We start from the raw sequence: 20,499 nt of genomic DNA, 5'->3' as shown, positions 1-20,499 counted from the left end.
CTGTGAGAATGATTTTTTACCATACAAAATAATATTCTTTATCAAGAAAGATCCTTTAAATTTCTAAAATAAAAAAGTCAAATGTTTTCTTTAGTCAACGAAAAACCGCGAAGAAATTATCTAATTATATAAACATTTGATGTCCCTTGCACTAGCTTGTCTCTTTGACCATCTATCCATTTTTCAAAAATTTCAAAGTAATCACGGATACGGCTGACGTCATCTACCAGAGAAGGGCATATCCATCCTCCCATGAAAATATCATCATATATATTCATATCAATATAAGAAATACTTCCGAAAAATCTTTCTACACAAGAGGTCCAAAAGGCCTGAAGCAGGTCGCCCAAAAAAATAATCTGGTTCGCCAAGAGTAAAAAAGGATGTGGGCTTTGCAGAACCAGGCCCACAAATGAGGCCCAGCACCAGTCTAGCCCAACCGTTGATATTCAACAGCAAAGCATGAAACTAATGGTCTTGTTTCACTCCCCCATCCAAATCCAAATCCAAATCCTTATCGGTTTTCCTCATGGTGGAGACATTAGTATTTAACACCACCGTCATAAAAACCTGTAGCTTACAACCTTCTCTTTAAAGGAATTTCCTCTGGATCATTCATTCTCTGACAATGTTGGAAATGCCAGAATATAGAGATTCCTACCCTAGAAACACCAGAATCAAATGGACTCATTCCTTCACAAAGAGATATGCAACCAAGAAAAGAATCAGTGGAGCTACTCTTCCGTCGCCACTGAAAAATCCCCCAATGTCTCTGCCTTCCTAGTTTTTTATTCATCTTTGTAACTTGCAAAAGCTGTTTCCCATCTAGGTACCATCACCAAGGCATAAATCATAAGCATACGACAACTGTTTCTTGGTATTTCTAATCCTCAGTTTTCAATTTCTGGATAATCTCTCGCTCCCTCCCCCTCCAGCACAGATGTTTCTAAAATATACTTCCTAGTCATGTACACTGCAACCATGACTTCAAGAATCAGAATTAGATCTACTTTACCCAGCCTTTTTCAGATCAGGATCCCATGACTGAGGTAAGGGCAAGGTCAGACAAATCCAGGGGACAGAAGTCCAATGCCAACAAGGTCTTTCTAGTTCTATCTTTTACTCATCTTATCATTTTGACCTTTTAGCAGATATCAATTTCTTTGCCTCAAATGAAAGCTCAAATAAGTACCTCCTGGCACAAGAAATTTTGCAGCATCAAGTGTAGGAGTCAAGTGTAGTAGGTGCCTCCACTTCATGTTATAAGGCTAAAGAAAAGTTTTTGCAAGCCAAAATGAATATAAACATTTCCTTTTAAAAAAAATTAAAGCTTAAACGTTATACACCACTCAAGCTGGTTGATGCCTGCGATCCTTCATTTTGTATTCAAAAGAAACTGCTCCCGGAAATTTACACCTGAGTCAATTTACACATCAGTCACCTTCTCAGCAACTATCTAAACACAACCAAAGAGAATGTCTTTTCCAAAAACATAAGCAACCATACCTCGTTGTCCATAAGCACATGAATATTATGTACAAGAAAGAAAGCACCCTGCAACATTTACTAGCATCAGTGCAATTCTATTAGAAAACCTAAAAAAGAAAAACCCAAAAGTGAAATTAGAGGCTTGGAAACTTCACTAAAGGTACAAAACAGAAAAACTTTACCAACTTACCCACCTGTGAGATAAATAAGGAGTGCCCACTCTAAAGAAATGTAGAATAAGCAGAACATTCAACAATAAGAAAGATTCATCAAAAAACACCAGGACAACAATGCTATCTGAAAACAAGGCTTCCATTCTGTTGCTGTCTCAAATTCTCGATAAGTGATTGATAGAATGACTTCAGATCCTTGATATCACCACCCTGTTGTGACCATGCAACAATTGGAATGAGAAGGTTAGCACAATGGTGAAAAGATCAGAAATAGGTTGTTAGAGCTAGTAAGATAAGTGAAATTTATGGAACTCCATATTCAAAATGTTAGAAGATGAATATCTACCAGCAGAGGCACCAGATACAATTTTCATGTAACTTTAAAAAAATTTACTAAATTTCAAGACAGCCTAATTTAGGTATTAAGCCTCATCAGGTACCACTACTATTACCACAAGCTCCTCGGGCATAAAGCTTTCATACCCATGTGGTTGACCACTACCCAACCAAGGCATAAGCTTATTCCTTTTTTGAAATGACAGCCTTGGAGATCTGCTTTAGTTACATACAGAGCCTAATCTCTAATTTTATACAATAGGCCACCAAATCTCACATATTAATGCATTATTGTTTCGGTAACTTGTACAGTTGTATGAAATTGTTGTTATTGTGTCACTTTCCATCTTCATCACTTACAGGGCCTAATCTCTAATTGTACACAATGGTTGAATATAAAAGTTTAGACTAGCAATAGCACATACTAGTGCGATATGGTATCAATCAACAGTCATTATGTTCATGTGCTTGATAACTTGTACAGTTGTATCTCTATCTTCATCACTTGAAAGAAAAGGCATACAAAGTTCTCAAGGTTCCTGCCAATGCATGGGTCTGAGGAGAGTCATAACTTGTGCAGCCACACTTGTGAGAGCTGAACCCATGACCACGAGGTCTCAATAAAACAACTTTATTGTTGCTTAGAACCTTTTGCATGTACAGAAGTGGCTTAGAATTGCCTCCCTAGTTCATGGAGAAATTACAGTAAATTCTACACAATTGTCCAAGCGTGACAAAGAATTGCTTCCAGCCCTCATAGTGGACCCACACAAGGAAGCAGATGGTCCAACTATAGGAGCTCCTTTTGGATAAAAATGTCGATAATAAATCAACATCTTTGTTTACAAAGAACCAAAAAAAATTATGTAAATTGATAATCATTTGAAGCTCTAATCCACCCAAGAAATGCGTCACCAGTTCATGGTCAACATATAGAAAAAATTGAGAGCAAAGATAAGACCAAACAATCTACTCAACCCTACCAACTACAGCTACCGAGAATTTTTTAACTCCAATATGTGCTGAAACAACTTTTATTTTCAGTAAATACTGAGCTTTGTCACAGATAGGATCATTTTCAAAGTCAGAGGAAAGCTCAACCACAAAGAAAGCACTCCTATTGCTCATGTAGTAAATACCACCAATTAGCCACCCCCCCCCCCCCCCCCCCCCCAAAAAAAAAAAGACCAAAAACAGGAACCCTATGCAGCACGCGACGTTCACAACCAACCTCAGATCCAAAGCCGAACTGCCCTTGTCTTGTGTGTATTAAACAATCTAAGAGTTTCACTACATTTAAAGGGCCTAAAATAGGACTTCCTAGAAGTTCTATAATTAATTTGGCCATTTGGATCTCCAAACCAGCAATCTAAACAAACTACCAGAAACTGGAAATAAAATTTGAAACAAAACCTCAATTCTTGCTTACAGGAGAACATCCATGTTACAGAGGTAAAATTTGAGCACCCCAATTAGAATAATAGGATATACTTTCATTCTTAAGCTATTTAATAATGATGTACTAAATACTGCATTGTTTTTGTTCTTTATACCTGCAACTTTTGACAGTATTTCTCAGCCAGATCTCGTGGACAGTGCGCATTTGGGAATCCTTTTGACACAAAATGAATGAGAAATTCATCACCAAACTTTTCGTACATGACCTTCTGAGCAGCCACAATTTCTCCAAACAGAATAAGCTGCAAAACAGAAAGCCACAACACGCAACTCAACATTTTCATTCAAAATAATGTAAAACATTTAGGTGAAAGCAATAAAATTTATGTCAGCGCTGTACTCTTCAACAGTTCATTCAGGAAAGAAGGGAGGAGGGGGAAGAGAGAGATTCTCCAAAAAAATAAAAATAAAAATAAATATACAAACCAAATGAAGGGACAAGATCAACTCCAAGATGGAAAACAGATTTGCCACCTATTTTGTGCTATAAACACAATTCATAGTAATCGCCATGGTTGTCAAGGCGACAAGGCGAGGCTAGGCGTTAGAGGGCAACAAAAACCAAGGCGACACCAAACAAGGCGATAAAGTGTCTACCATTCCCAAACCAGAGAGTGCTCTACAAAAACTACTAGTCTACCATTCAAACATATCCCAACTAAATGGGATCAGCCATACAAATCCTTGCTCTACAATCAACTCTGTTCAAGGTCATACTCGATATAGAGTCTAAGCTATGCGTCTCTTTCTGAACCACTTCTAAGGTGATTTAGGCCCTGCCCTTGGCTCTTTTAGTTCCTTCAATCTGAATCAAATCACTCCTTCAAACTGCATCATCAAAAGGCCTCCATCGAACATAGATATCTCACCTCAGATAACCAAAGTGGGCACTAACAAGTACCTTCATGAGACACATTGATGTGAATACCGCGACCTCAACTTGGCCAAAACCTAAGCGGGCCCAGTAGATAGCTCCAAGAAGCCCACTTGAGCTGGCCAAACCCCCTAGTAGGGGTATTTAGGGCATTTAGCCCTCTTTTCAATGCTGGAATAATTTCCAGATTTATTTCTAGAGTTTTGTTTGAGTTTAATTTCTTAAATTGAGTTGTATTTAAATTAGTTTTAGGAGTAGTGTTTTGATTAGAGTTTATTTTATTGAGTCCTTGGCATGTACTTTTTTAACCTAAAGTCTGTTTTCAGCATATGCCTTCAGTTATTTAGATTCTAAATCAAGAGTCCAAGTTAGATGGTAGGATCCTTGTCTGTTAAGGATTCCCGCATAGCATCAAAGTCTTTTGTGGCCACAAATGCGTGTATCTGTTGTCCGGCGCGGGCGTGCGCGGTTTGGCTTTGGGCGTGGTCGCGGGCGCCCCCGGCGCTTTGGGCGGTTGGGCGTTGTGTGAATTTTAGTGTACATCTCATTCACTCTAAATCTATCATATCTTATATAATAAAAAACTAATATTAGACTACCTCAAGTCATCCAACATACTACAAACCACACTTGGTCCTAAATAAAGTCGCAAGAAGAAGGAGAGAGGTTGCTTGTCACTGGCCCCGCTTGCCGGGTGTCGCTGCGGGAATGGAGAGGGGGGAGAGAGGAGTTGGGATTAGGTGAGGTGAGAGTGAGAGCTTGGTCAGAACTTATTCTCTTTCAATTTTGTTTGTTTTTATTTTTATTTTAACATTTGATCACATGTAGCGTCATTATACATATGCATATAGGTTCAAACAATGATACTTTACAATCGGAATCTAATAAGCATTTCAATATATGCCTTCGATTAGGCATATTTCTCGTGATTTAAAAAGAGAAAAAAGTGGCGCCTTATTGCCTAAAAATAAGGCGCGCCAATTGAGGCGCTCCGGGGCCCGCGCCGAGGCGACAATTAAGCGCGCCTGGCGCGCCTTGACAACTATGGCGTGTATTTTTCTTTGTAGTTTTCAGTTTTGATTATTGAAAGCCATGATTGGTAAGAGTTTATTCAAGGATCAACAATCTAGCATCAATTTCAGCTTCTTCTTCTTCATTCCAGCAAACTTCAAGCGTCCAACAAGCAGTCTTTCCAGCAGCCCCGTAGTACCGAGTCCTCACCCCCATCCCCTTCCTTGTGTGACCCTAGAACCCCCCCCCCGCCAAACAAATGCAGCCCACTTGCCCCTTCCCCACCCCTAATGCACCCTTATCCCCCTCCCTCTTCCTGCAACAACCCCCTGCCCTCCCCCCCTCTCCCCTAACCCCCACTCCTCCCCATCTTCTTCCCCCGGCGCTCTGGCCACCTTCTGCACTTCCAGTTCCCGCCCCTCCTCCTTTCTTCTCCCCTTGGACCACACAACCCTCTGGGTGTTAACCCTACTGCTATTCCCCCCAATAAATCCTGTTTCCCTATCTTTAAAAATTTCCTGCAATTCATCTCTTCCTCTAAATTTTCTGCAAATTATTTCTGAACTTCTGAAATCTGAACCTACTTCAACTTCTGACCATCCCCTTCATTCCAGACCACTGCAAACAAGTTCAGAAATTATAGAACAGCAAACTTCTCCCACCCAGCTGAAACCCCCCAAGACCCTAATTTTCCAGAATTTGGTTAGAATTCAGATCTGAGTTAGTTATTACAGCAGGGTTTTCAGGACTGCAGAATACCCCATACATTCTAGAATAATCTTGCTCTTTGCTGGAATTCCTGGGCAACCCTTAGTATTAGCCTATAAAGAAAATTCCACACTACCCCTAACCCTAAAACTGGGTTTACATCACACATATTCAGACTACCCTTGGAGAAGGAATGCGATACTGCAATCCAGACTGGATCAATCCACAAGAGAGGAAAAAGAACACTTTTCATGAGAAACACTCTCAGGCTACCTTTGGAGAAGGAAAGCAATTATGTACAATGGGTAAAAGCCAATATAAACATTTCACACCAAATGGTAACCAGCTTACTTATATTAGAGCTAAGAAGCCTAAGAATTCTAATCAAGACATTTCAACTAAACTCCATTCATGCAAAACACCATGAAAATAAGCAGCAATTGGCTGATTTAAGAAGGAACAGTCATATATATATTGCTAGTCAGATCACACCTTTTAATTTGTTCTGAAAAACCCAGGTTTGACACATTAGGTGTGCCATCTCTTCCAATCAAATCAGAACTTAAAATTACTCTCATATCCTTCAAATTTTTATGTAATGTTTATATCTAAAGGCAAAGGGTTCTTTGACCAGGCCACATAGGAAGGTCTGCCTGTATGGTCAACACAATTGTGCCACATGGATTGGTGATACACCATTATAGCTGTTAGATAGATAGAGCATGGTCTGGATTGCATTTGCATCAAATTTCAAGTGTTAATACAACATACATAATGTCATAACTTCATTTTTTACCAACAACTTTTTCATCCCTCAATCCCCACTGTACTTACAGCCATCCATTAGCTTTTAACCATTTTCCAAAAAAATCCATTCACTTGGAATATTTCGAATCTTTATTTTGCAACACTGCCAACTCTATTAAGACCCAAAATTACATGTGACCAATGGAACTTGAATCCTAGCAGTTCACAAATTTTGGCTACATCCAAGCCCGATACATGGCAGATATTTGTGCCACTAACGAAACCATGGCCCATCATTAAATATTTTAAAACCAATTTGAATCATCAATGCACCAACACTCCAATCAGCAGGATAAGCAAACCAGGCTGGATTTAAAATACCACAAAAACCATGTCATAATGTTTTGTAGCTATACGCATAAGCATGCTTCCACTAAAAAGAATGAACCAGAACAGATGATATCATAAAGAAGACAATTAATAAAGAATGCAGTGTAAATATTTCAAACAAGCCGTAGTGTTACTGTGAAAAACAAGTTATCAACCACATACCCATGTCCCTGATTTTCACTAACCATGCACCGCTAATTACATTTTGGTGTGATCAACCGTGCTCGGATTGTTACGGGCTCACTCAAGTAATAGAAGTATCCAGTCCGAGAGCCAAGTGGCAAAACAGTAAATAGTTTGAAACAAACAAACAAAAAAAAAGACAACAGGAAAGGATAAATTGAAAATTGATGGAATCTTAAAAGGGGTATTCAGATAGACAACAAAAAAAGAAGGATAAGGGACTATTAATTGAAAAGATGGGACAAACACTAGAGGGGAAAATGAAAACAAAATAAAGGATAATAGGGGTTATGCAACTCAAAACAAGTTGGATGACACTAAAATTTCAGGGATGGACATGCACAGCCATACATATTGAATCCAAAACCAGCAAATACTTGAATAAGAGTTGTTAAGAAATTACTATCGATCACAATTGCACAGTAAATGGAATAGCGAAAGTTGAATAGCTGTTATCAACAGGGTTGAACGGGAAGGGAGTCTACCAAAAAATTCTGGAGAGGGAAAAGGCTAATATAGGAGGGGCCTGGTAGTATTTGCTGAAAGCAAGGTATTGTATGGGAAGATTTGGAACTCAAAAGGAAAAATATATAAGAGAAGGATTATAATACAACCGAGAAAAGGAGGGGGGAAGAAGAAGAAAGGAGAGGAGCGCCAAGTTGTACCTCAGAGAAGAGAAAAGGAAATAATATGGGGATAGCAGCCAGCTGACTTGCATACCCACACATGCACACACCCACACCCCTCTTCACTACTTTGAAGCATAGAAGAAAATTTGACCGAAACTGCCGAAATTTTGGTCGAAATGTCTGTATTTTTCAAAAACAAAACAAAATTCCAATTATTTTGGAAAAGTGTCAAATTGCAACCGAAATTTTGACTATTACGGAGGTTTCGGCCAAAATTTCGACCATTTCAACATTTCAACTTGTTTTCCTTGGTTTTTGTTGATTTTTATCCCATTTTCACCTAATTTCCACGAGTCCTTTGCCTTTAAACATCTTTTTTGCTCATTTTTTGCCTCCAAACACCTCCTAAGCCATAACAGCTACAAAGGAAACTTCGACAACAATAGAATGTGAAGCATGAGCCATACCCAACAGTTCCAAACTTCCCATTTTTTATTTTTGTTTTGTTCATGCCTTAAATGATATTGTATTGTCTTGAAATTAATATATGTTTAACCTAGAACTATGATCTATGATTGTGTTTTGTTAAACTTATCTTTTTATTATTTGCTACCATTTTTCATTTTCTGATTTTAATAATTATTTTCTAAAATTATATATTTTTATTTTATGTATATATGATACATAGGCTTCAACTTAATATATGTTAGACACCATCATTTGATCTAGTTAATCATTTTACTTTGTTGACTTGTATATGTAACCATTCTACCAAACAATTCATGTATGCTGATGATTCTATGCCTGTATGCAATATAGTTTGTACTAGTTGAAACCAGTCATTTGTTAATATACTTAGAATGATAAATTTTCAATGATTTTTTTGTTAAGCAAAATACTAATTCCATTGTTTTTATTATGCTTGAAATAGGTAATATGCAAGAATCCAAATCATTTTGAGTCCATATGAGGCCCAAAATTTAGAAAAAAATGTCTAGTTTCGACCGAAACATCAAAATTTCGGCATTTTGCAAGGTCGAAATTCCTATTTCGGTCGAATTTTCTTCCTTGCTTTGAAGGACAAAATCAGTCACCAACTTTTATTCCATTCGATTCTCTGAGTTTCATTGGCATTCCATGTGAATAGAACCCACACACCCCCCCCCCAAACAAAAAAATCAATACAGAAACTTACTGAATGAGGAAATATATAACACTATCAAATAACTCCTATGTGCTCTCTAGCCAACACATTAAAATAAAAGAAAATAAAAAGACAAAAGATAAAAGTCAGAAGGAATCAGGAGATGATCTTACAGTATTTACATCACGAAACTCAAAAGACTTGTCAAGCACACTGTACAAACAACAGTTTGTTGCAAAAGACTCAATTATAAAACCTTGGAAACCAGGCACCTGAAAATTATCAACCTGCTGTGAGAAAATGAACTTGAAAATTAGGAATTAATTTGGCAAAAATATAACACAAAGCATCACCTTCTCTTCGCCATCAGGCCTCGTGCACCAATCTTTAATTAATCTAATAAAAATTTGTACACATGCCTGAATTCAAGGGCAAAGGGAATAAATCTCAGCATATCACCATATTAACAGAAGAAGCTCTAATGACAAAGAAAGCAGACAGTTACAGCTGAGATAAGCACCTTCCTAACAAGGATATCCTTGTGGCTGCAAGCAGTCTGCAAAAGCAACTGAATTATTGGGTCCAAATAGCCCCGACTTTTTGGAGCAAGGAGAACTGAAGAAAGGTCATGTGTAATCAGCACATGAAGAAATGTATACAATGTCCGCTGAAGCTCTTGCAATTCACGAATTTCCTACAACAGATAGCAGGCGATTATGAATCTTCAGATGTTAAATTGAGATTGAGCCTATGATTGGAACATTGAAGCTACTGAATGCAGATGATAAACACAAGTCAATTACAGCCAGCCACTTTTGGTCTACATGTATTCTACCCGATATTTTCCTTCCCTAGTTCCACACAACCAAAACCACCACCCCCCCCCCCCCCCCCAAAAAAAAAAAAAAAGGGGGGGGGGGAAGGAAAAAACTACATTTTTAAAATGAAACACCACCTTCATCAGAGAGTAAGACTTGAGAAATCAACAAAGGGACTGTATACTTCATAAACTTTATTATACAATGGTTGGTTCTCCGCTGAGCATGAAAGAGCGACAATTATGAGTGGCAAAATTATTTGTAGACAAGTTAAAAGCGGATAATAGATGCCCAAGTTGAAAACTAGGCTGATTCAGTACATTCGAATTTGAGATGAAGAGAGACACTATAGCGGTTGATTTAAGCAATATGCTGCGTGCAACAATGTAGGTATGAGTTAACTTATTAACCATGTTTTTTTAATTCAAATATTATATAAGTTGCTTTTTGTTGCAATAAATATTTTCTATTATGATCTACAGAAATAATAAGTGGGAATTAACAAAATAAAAAAGCATCCTGGACAGTAGTGAGATGTGCATCTCTATTCAAAATTAAGGTTCAGACAACGTTTATATGGGTCAGACAACGTTTAAGCATGGAAAGACTGCAGTCATTCAGATCCCAAGAAGAGGGTCTTCCCCTTTTAATCAATTCTATCTTCTTTTTGTTATTTTACTTCCTTTGTCACTTTATTCAATTCTTTATATTTCCCTCTATTATTATTACCCTCCCTGCTACTGGTGGCAGTAGTTCTTCTGGGAAGAAGTGACTGGAACTCCATCACTTAGAATGAGACTGACCTGAATTTTTTGGAAATAACTCTCCTCTTAGGGTGACCTTGACTGCAAAGTTTGAGACTCATCAGTTAGTGAGATATATGAACTATTCTAGGTCTAGAATGACACCGTGGATTCTGCCCAGTTCAGTTCAGAAATTTATAATCTGCTATGGGTTGGATTCAAGAAGGTTTGGAGTTAGGGGAGGCACTGCCTGAAATTTCTGGTCGATTGAAGTTCACATGAGATAATTCTGTAAACACCAAAACTGGCATTGGTCTATCACAGAATCAGTTCGGTTATGAAGCAGAAGAATGGTTCTTCTTAGTTGCAAACAAGAACAGGTTTTCTGTAAATCTCATCTAGTTTAACCCAAATCTTTTCTTAAGTTCCAGAAAGTCCTTCACTTCAAATTTTTTCCTTGTTTGGTTCTTTTTCTGTTTTACATAAAAGGGTCCTGAACTGTCTAAAAATTAAAGAATTGCCCCTATTACTTTTATTTATCACTATGATCGACACATCTTGACTTAAACTAGCGGTTTTGCAACCCTAGGTTGTACCAAGCACCTCAAATTGAAAAACACAAATAAAGTAAAATCACTTTCAAGTTTTAATGTAAATATTTCTCTTGCAGATAAGCTCATGTAAACAGGCAAGTTGTGGAACCCATTTACTGAATTCTGAAATCCCCATACCTCAGTGTTGCCTTCAGGTCCTGAAGGAAAGGCATCTCTGGGAAGAATATTGAAGACTCTACTTGCAATGGCAGGAAATATTTCCTCCATTATGTTACCCACCAGTGTATTGAATTTGCATATCAGCTGATTGATTAAGACAAGAAATCCCACCATTTCTTTAGGCTGCAGTCATCAGAAGCAAACCAAAATTGTCAAAATTATATCCATATATATAAAAACCACGATCATATCCATCCACCTGGAAATACAATTATCAGATTTTCTTTCTTCCTATTTGTTGATTATCATGTATTTATTCTAGCAAGGAGAAGTTTGTAAAACGGCCTCGACTCCTATTCACAAAAAGTGCAATATAAATACATAGCATACCAGGGAAATGATCGCAGGAAAATAAAGCAAGATAAGGACTCTTAATAGCACCCAACAGAACACGTGAGGGTCAAATTGCATACAGCTGAAAGTGGAAATTTAGATAGATTTACAATGCTATTTCTTTGGGGGAAGAAACAATGCTATCTCAGAGATCAATTTAAAATAGAGAATATTACCTAAAGTGATATCTACCAAAATAAATCAAAAAGCAGCCTTGTGTGAGATCGCCTCAAAGTGGACAGTATTTACCTATAATACCTTCTAAAACCAATTATAAAAAAAATCTTACAATACATGCCGACTAGATATATGCTAGACTAATTCACAAACCAAACAGAAGTTGAAAAGAAAAGACATGCTATAAATCTAATGGGTGCAGCAACATCAACATATATACAGAAAGAAAACAACAATGCATAAACTGAGTAATCTCAGTGTTAAATCATCATGCACCTTGAATGTAAACTCTTAGCGAGAGGATGTTGGTTACCCCACCCAAAACCTAACCATTACCATACTACCACCCCAAAATCTGTCAGTGAGACTCAGTCCAAATAAATGAATAAATGAGCATAAAAAATGAAAAAGATAATACTGTAACTCCACCGGAGTCTACACATTACCAGTCCAAAAATCAGCCAGTTAGTCTTGGACCAAATAAGTGAATAAACAGGCATATGAAATTACTGATGCCATACCTCACTTTCAGCAAGTAACTGATCTAGTGCCTTAGGGAGGTAAGGGAACACTGATGCTCCTAAGGTATCCACCATTCTGTGAATAAAAGATGTGACCTGCACATTGCAAAGTTTATACAGCAATACAAGTAACACTGCAGTCAACACAACAATATCTGGAACATTGTCTCAGAGTAGAATTGAAGAGCAGATGAGACAACTCATCCACCCAACTGCCATATGATCAACTGTTTCTAAGCAGCTTGTACTGCCCAAGACAAGCAATTGATCATTCAGACATCTGACCAGCGGACTGAAGCAATTCAACCCTGAACTATTTCTTGGAGAACTTTGCTTCAACAAAATGATCTAATATCAAATACATACCTTATTCCGCAGAGGCTCAACCTTTGGAAACACCAAAAGGATTTGAAGGAGAATGTCCAATGTCTGGAACAAGAGAATAACTTTAAGCATGCCAACAATTCCAAATGTTTACTGGGAAGAGATGAAAAGTGGCAACAAGAATGGGGGGAAAAATATAACACTGAAATATATAAAATACACTGATGACGTGACCACAAGGCAGTCTATTGTTGTGAGCCTTGCAGCATGAGAAATCGAAGGGCATCTCTGGCTTCAGTTATCCTGATGCTAGAAGCATCCTGCATAATCAGCAGGACATTGAGGCTTTCCCTAAGTATGGGTTTCTGACCACAGGAAAGCCTTACTAGTTACTACAATAATTATAGCACCAAAACCAAAATGGGCACCATTCAGGTTTAGACCAAACTACAGAAAAATTAAAGGTTTGGCAAAAATTTTATTTGGAGGGGGTGGAGGAAGTGAACCCGTTAAAGCAACATGTCATTCTACGATGTAGTGGTTAGCTCTCACTTATACTAGAGCTATTTGGGTTTAGTTGTAAATCTGTTGTGTCGCAGGCACCGACTTTTGTTTTCCTTTTCTTATCATAAATAATAAGTCTGTGCTCCCTCTACACGAATCATTATTTTCCTTATTCTCTCTCATTCTCTCTTTTTCTATATGGTATCAGAGAGAATTACTCAGTGGACACTAACTCTGAACTTTAAAACCCAGCCCCCGCCACCTCTCTCTCCTCCCTGCCTTTCCTTTTATTAGAAGCCTCCCAGACCAGTAAGGGTCTTTCCTCACCTCACTGAGCTCTAAAATCTCCTGAAATGATGATCTGAGAGGCTGTTTAATGAAAAATCGATCTCCAGCAGGGTTTTCGATTTCTGAGTTTTGGGTTTTGGATTCTTGTTTGCCCCTCCCCAACCCAATTTTCTAGATCTACACCCTTCCTCACCCTAAAACAATGACTAACTGAAGCATTAGAGTCCCTAGTTATGCTCAAGGAATATGTTGTAACCACCATAATGAGTTCACCACATTCCCTTATTGCTTTGTTAGACCGTATGAAGTGATGGAAGGCAGAATTTTCTCTAGTCATGCCAAAGGAACAAGTTGCAATCACCATTGTAAACTCGCCACATGCTCTTCTTGCTTTTGCACTGGATGGGAGTTGCTCTCTGCTGTGATCTTGCTCTAGTTTTGTTTTGATGAAGGGGAGAGGTGCAAGCGGAGTACTGTATGGCCATCACATTTCTTTGTAGTAGTTTTTAGTTATGGAGAAAAAATCTATGCCCTCTTTTTAGATGCAACAGAGTAATCTTTTCAGAATTATTTATCTATTAGTTAATCAGAGCTTTAGCAGGAATTTATTTTATCTCCATAAGATTTTGATGCAATTGGTTTGAAGTTTATAAATAAAGAAAAAAGGGCTGACACAACATAGTCAACTTTGAGAAAAGAACGAGCTTGGTTAGACCCATTAATGACTGCGATTCTTGTAATGAAAGACACAGGAAAAAGTGGGATACCCAATCCAATCCTTTTCTTCTCTCTTCTTTGTTCTATTGTTCTTCAATCAATTTCACTGTGTGATCTGCTACAAGTTCATCAATTATCCTGCTTTCCAAGGACCAAGCTAGCATTATAATTTGTCGAAGAAGATTCTGCCTAGGGCTAGGTCTGTCGTGATCCAGCTCTAAATGAACCCAGTTATAGTACAACAGCCAGTTCTGTTTGGTTAAAATCAGGATTTCTGCACTGAAACAGGATCTTAATGTGCTGGAACACTGCTGTATATGTCACTCTCCATCACCATTGTAGCGGTAATCATGCAGAACACTCTTTTTATTATCACTTCATGTAGGCACTACCATTCTTTCCTCCTCCCTCAGCTTCAGCATAAGGCAATTCATGATAAATGGCTGAACGATAGCATTCAAATGAAAATGGAAAATGATTCTCTACGCATCAGGTACAGCAGATGAGTGAGTCAAAGTCACCATGACCCAAGCAACAAAGACATTTTGAAGAGGTCAATGGCTAAAATAAGTAAGTTGGTGCATCTGAATCTCTGAATGATGCAAATACTCCAAAGGGATTATGGAGCCTAAGGTTCATGCTGTTGGGGTTTGTAATTTCTTTAAACTCTAGTTCTAGTCACGTACAGCCACATTGTTAGAATTAATTTTAAAATTGTGCTCAGCTTCGTACTCTAAATCTTCTTTATCAGTATTAGTGCCACATCTGATGTTTTGAAAAATTCGCTTTGCTTTAGAGCAAATTTTGTTGGCTCAACTGCCAAATCTGCTGAAGGGTTGATGTGCATCTGACTCGGTCATGTAGAGACTATTCACCGCTTGAGAGGTGTAGGTTACCCAGGCTGCTTTCAGTTAAACAACATGTTGGTTCCTATTTGAAAGAGTAGAAATGGCTGCTGCTTAAACATCTACTTGATTCTACTCTGAGAGGTCAAATATATGCAGCCTTATCCCTGTTCCCAGAAATTCTGTTCACAGGACTCGATATTTAGGTCATCTGTGCAAGAAACCTCAGGGAAGTAAACTGGCTTGAAGTGCATCAAACTAAAGTGTCAAGGCATCTAAATCTGTATCATGTAATTACTACTGTAAAAATAATCTTAATAGGCAACGCAAAGTTCACACTCAAATTCACACTTGAACAAAAGAAGCTATCTAAGATATAAGATCAAAGATCATTGATGAAGCTTCAGGTCCACATAATCAATGACAATTTTATGTACTCATAATACTGCCTTAGTTTCAAGAATCAAAAGCATCAGAAAGGGTTAGAACACTAACCTGCTTGAACATCATACCGATTGCAGGCCGACTAGCAGTGACAAGACGCTCACTGAAGCCCTGAAGTACAGGAGAAAAAGGGAAGCATAAATAGCACCGGAAATGTAAAGTATGTAAGCAAGCTTTGAAAGGACAAGTCCCATTCTAATTAACTTATTTATATAATCAAAAGCTCAAAATGTTCAAAGTTTGGAGTTTTGTTTGCACTAAGTTTGATTAACAGTGAATAACAAAACCAACAGAAACTAAACTAGTAGCTACAGGATCACATAGGAAATAAAATTCAAGCCAGAGTCATAAGAAAATCAAAGCTTTGATAGTTCCAACAACTGACAGCAAACAAAATCAGACCAAATAACAGACTTTAGTAACATGAGTTCACTGAAAGGAAAGAACGCTGGACATATCAGCTAGATTCTGGACACAAATATTAGGACATCTTAATTGAAAAATGCAAACAACACTTCCAAACTAAATGCAGGATTAAATATACAAATAATCTTCACAATAACAGCACCAAAAAGCTCAAGAATGGGAAATAACCTTGCTCAGAGCATTAATTGCCATAATAATCTGTTGGATATTAGCAGTATTAGCAGAAAATTCTTCTGAGGTCTGAACCTTGGCATCCAAAAGCTGCACCTCAACCTGGTTTGAAGCATATATGTAAAAGTGAGCAAATCAAATGCAAACTCCTAACAGTTCAGTTTGTAGACCGAAAAGAAATAATGGAAATTTAAGCCAAACGTAAGTTCCTCAAGCTAACTACATAATAGGGGTTCCAGAACAACAGGAGTTCCACCTTAACCTGTTGACAAAGAGGAGTCAGCAGTGAAGAAAGGTATTCTGATTGCTTTTCAGGAGGTACTTCTTCCATCCCTATTAACAATCCAATTGCCTGGAAAATGTTGATGCAAATCAGATCAAATCACATCAAATCAGCACAGAAGCAAACTCAGAAGCATAGCAAAAATTTATCAAAATCAGCCATACCTCAAATATGTGACTACCATCTTCAGATCCTGAAAACTTCAAGTCTTTTGGTGTCCAACCTAATTGTGTAAACCTAGCAACTGTATCTTGTAAACTCTGAAACCCATGCCAAGTAAAAGAGAAGAACAGTGAGATTAGCTGAATGAGGTACAAAAGTGTGCTCAAGATGTAAATCAAAGGGAAGCAAAAATTAAGAAAGGGAGGGTGAATACTTGTAAAATTGTCTCTATGAAAGGAACAAGTTTTGCTTTTAGCATTTTGACAACTCTCATGAAGAGGTAACTAGCCCTTCGACTAACGTTGAGATTTAGATGGTGTATGCCCCTCTCATCCAAAAAAGCAGCCAACACCATTGGTATGTACTGAGTATTCTCCTGAACAAACTTCACGTATCTTGTTATTGTCTCCAAATACACAAGAGCAACCAGCCGGTTAGAATGACAAGGAAACTTTGTCGATAAGAGCATTGGCACCAATTCTCCCAAAAGCCCACTTCCAGTCCTCATTGCCTCATCACTCATTGACTCTCCAAGAGCATAGAAAAGAGAAAGTGCGGCTTCCACCTCTTCAACATTTCTCTCTGATGAAGACACAAGGCCACTAGCTAATGAATTTCGGATAAACATCAATGAAATATCAGGTGCAACACGACCAACATTTTGGAGCAACACAAACAATTCCTTCCGATATTCTACCATCCGATCCTCCTCTTCCATTCCAATCTTATCTGGCACATCAAGATTATCTCTATAAGAAGGATCATAGCAAATCTGTGCACGGATAACCTCTAATATTTGGCCCACATGAAGAACCTGTTTGTCCCTCAATGGTGACACATTCTTCATTGTAGCTACATAACTCAACAGAAATTGAACAACATTGAATGTTGTATCCAATTCACAATTTTGCATTACATAGAATACCGAAGGCAATACTTCATCTAAAAGTTCCACCAAGACTTTTTCCCTATCTCCAGAATCCAGATGCTTTGAGCAATCCAAAACCTCTACTGCATAGCCGGTAAGCAGAGCTGCCAATTTTGAAACCAACACAGATTCCTCAAGGCCAGCCACCAAGGGGAAAACCCTGCTTATTTGGAGACTACGCAACAGTGATAGCTTGGATTGTGGATCCATCCGTTTAGAAACCATTGCTAAGACACAACTGGCAGCAGCACCACGAAGCTGCTCCAGTAGGCCTTCGACCGAGATAAGCTCAAACAACATGGGGACGAAAGCATCATTTGCAATTAATCCAATATCAATCCAAGATGTGCATCTCCTCATGGATTCTAAGACACTAGAGCACAGTTCTGAATTGGAAGATCTATAAAGGGAGACAATGTCATACCAAGCTCGCACAATCTGGGGCACACACTGTTGCCTCATAGCATCCTTGACGCGTGCAGCAACAGCGATTTCCTCCGAACTACGGGGATAGTCTAAACTGATCAGCTCATCATCCAGTGTGTTCAAGACCCGGCAGAACATTTCAATCACTGGAGCACCCTTACCCAGACTAGAAAGGAAATCAACAAATACAGATGACCAAATTAAAGGATACTCGAAATATATTAGAGTGACCAACACCTGCGCCAACTTGTTTTTAATGAATGCTGGACCCTCCAAAAGCCTAACGAAGTTCTCTTCATCTGGACCCTCCAAGCATGCAATCGAGAACATGGACTTCCTCACATAGGATTTGTCATCTGGGCTCATGGTTGAATACCGGAGGCGGAGAAGTTCATGTAGAGTCTGCAAGCACCAGAACTGCACTTCAACGTATTTAGTGCAAGTGAGGCGTTCTATGCAGAGACGACATATAGTCGGTGTTTCCTTCATCTGATGGCAGTAGACTATAGCTTGTGATTTCAGAACAGGATCAATGGCGCCAGATTCATTGAAACTGATGAGTATAGCCCTCTCAAGGTCATCCATGGCGTTCAAGAAACCTAAAGACACAACAAAAAGATCAAGAAACACGGCAGTTACAAAAATTTCTCTTCCAAATCCGTGGAAATCTATGGTGGAGAAAATCTAATAAGAACATAACTGGATTTCTCCACTTATACACTAAACAAACCTTGTACATCAAGCAAAGAAAACAAACCAAAATGAATACACTTAGGACAAACTTGAATGCTATCAAGAAGATCGAAAGAAGTTTAAAACCAACTTCAATGCTGCAAAATATCCATCAAAACGTACCTCGGTAGATACACGAAATCAACGAGTGGCTTTATTCGTGAAATAAATTGAACAAAAAGAAAGAATCAACGAGTTTTCGTTGATCGAATTAGTTTAGACTTGAAGGAGACTAGTTCAGAAACCGCTGTGTACAAACGCAGGAGACGAAGAAAAAAAAAGTGAAAGAGGGCTAAAGATCGAAGAACGGTTTTTATAGCACAGATTAACCAAAACCTCCCACTAGGCACCCCTCTGTTTTATATTAAATTACCGAAATTGCCCCCATCCACTCATAAATACCGGTTTATTGTCCTGATTCAGAACCTCTTGGTATCGAGCTTTTGACCGTTGGATTCGGATATTATCTATACTGGATTCGTTTTACACTTTTACCATTATTCCCATTTCTGAATTCCTATTGATTTCAATAATTCCCTATTTTCCTTTTTTTTTTCTTCGTAAAACAAATTTCCTATTTTCCTAACGTTATAGAAATGGTTGGATTGTTGCTCCTATGCCATATGCTTAGTTATTAATAGCACTCTATTTTTTATGAATTTACAATTAGCCCCTCACTTCTAATGATATTAATAGACGTTATAGTTGGATGTTTGATATTTATTTTACTCTCCTGAAACTAAAAAGTCAAAAAATAATATTATTTTTGTTTTTAAAAAATATAAAATACCAATTACCCTTGTGTTTTTGTGATTTTGGATTATAAAAATTTGGATCTTTCTCTAACAACACCTAAATATTATACGTAATTATTAAATGGATTCGTGTTCTTTATTGTTGAGGAGAAGAGGATAAAAGAAGTTTTCTTTCTTTTATTTTTTTTCAAAGGGACAAGATGATTATTTTTTTTTTCAAGAAGATAGCTTAGTACTTTTGGTTTACTTACTATAGTAATGTAATTTACTATAAAATATAAGAATTTTTTATATGAGTTCCCTCAATTTCCATTAGAAACTTAACGCAGCCCTCTCAAAATTGAAGCTTTACAAGACGCCCCATATTTAACACCGTCATGATTTTATAATTTACCTTCATTTGATAAATTTATTTAAAATCCTACAAAGTTTTTATACAAGCATCATCTATTTCTATTACAAACAAACACTCAACCCCTCCTCCACAATCAAAATCTCACAAAGCCTCTCCACACTTCACATGGTTCCTAAATATAAATTAACTCTTTTAGCCACGCTTGATATATTCATTTTGATACGAGGAAAATTGCGCCGAACCCATTGGATCGAGTTCACAATTTTCGCCTTTAGACCGTGATTAGGACCCACCTTAACCTAATATGAACAATCGAGAGGGCGCCACACTTTAGCTACCAATCATGAACTACCCCCTAAACCTTGCGGTAGACGAAGCTAACTTGTAGGAAACAACTACCGTTAAGGCGGAGAGGGAATCGTGCTAAGATTGGTAATTACCCGCACTCCCAAATATGTAGGGTGAAACCCTATGATCGGATGGTCTTCATCAGAGATCAAGAATCCACTCAATAGTCAAGAATTTGAGGTAAAATCTATATAAACAGGTGATCTACTCACCCCAAAGGTATCTGAATTGTTTCCCTTTAATTCGTATTCATTTTAGACTCTGCATTTAGCCAAAGCTTTGTGA

The 20,499-nt window shown here is 37.9% G+C and overlaps 1 protein-coding gene across 2 annotated transcripts; it reads right to left on the bottom strand.

Moving 5' to 3' along the window:
• Nucleotides 1-308: 308 nt before the first annotated feature.
• PSD (ARM repeat superfamily protein) lies at nt 309-19,038 on the bottom strand. 2 transcript variants are annotated; one of them, XM_089161263.1, is made up of 16 exons: nt 18,880-19,038; nt 16,885-18,623; nt 16,673-16,768; nt 16,488-16,577; nt 16,223-16,327; nt 15,680-15,739; nt 12,873-12,935; nt 12,507-12,602; nt 11,434-11,598; nt 9,662-9,835; nt 9,495-9,560; nt 9,315-9,413; nt 3,551-3,697; nt 1,683-1,871; nt 1,507-1,554; nt 309-1,416 (listed from the first exon to the last, which is right to left on the bottom strand). In XM_089161263.1, exons 2-14 carry the CDS (start codon nt 18,607-18,609, stop codon nt 1,782-1,784), a joined length of 2,976 nt encoding a protein of 991 aa, XP_089017389.1. In that variant the 5' UTR covers nt 18,610-18,623; nt 18,880-19,038; the 3' UTR covers nt 309-1,416; nt 1,507-1,554; nt 1,683-1,781. The 2 variants fall into 2 exon arrangements, with proteins under 2 accessions (XP_089017389.1, XP_089017388.1); XM_089161262.1 differs by having other exon boundaries at nt 310-1,416; nt 16,482-16,577.
• Nucleotides 19,039-20,499: the final 1,461 nt, after the last annotated feature.

The sequence above is a fragment of the Hakea prostrata genome, chromosome 7 (genome assembly GCF_041222555.1).
Source record: "Hakea prostrata isolate BN-2017 chromosome 7, UWA_Hpros_2, whole genome shotgun sequence".
In the NCBI taxonomy this organism is placed as follows: Eukaryota; Viridiplantae; Streptophyta; class Magnoliopsida; order Proteales; family Proteaceae; genus Hakea; species Hakea prostrata.
This window is presented reverse-complemented; position numbering and strand designations above follow the sequence as displayed.

Excerpts from the sequence above, each read along its gene's own strand:
- PSD (XM_089161262.1), bottom strand. The coding sequence starts at position 18,609 with ATGGATGACCTTGAGAGGGCTATACTCATCAGTTTCAATGAATCTGGC. Across the intron at positions 11,599-12,506 it reads AGTTACTTGCTGAAAGTGAG|CCTAAAGAAATGGTGGGATT; the intron begins GTATGGCATCAG and ends TGATGACTGCAG. Across the intron at positions 9,561-9,661 it reads AGGATATCCTTGTTAGGAAG|GCATGTGTACAAATTTTTAT; the intron begins GTGCTTATCTCA and ends CCTTGAATTCAG.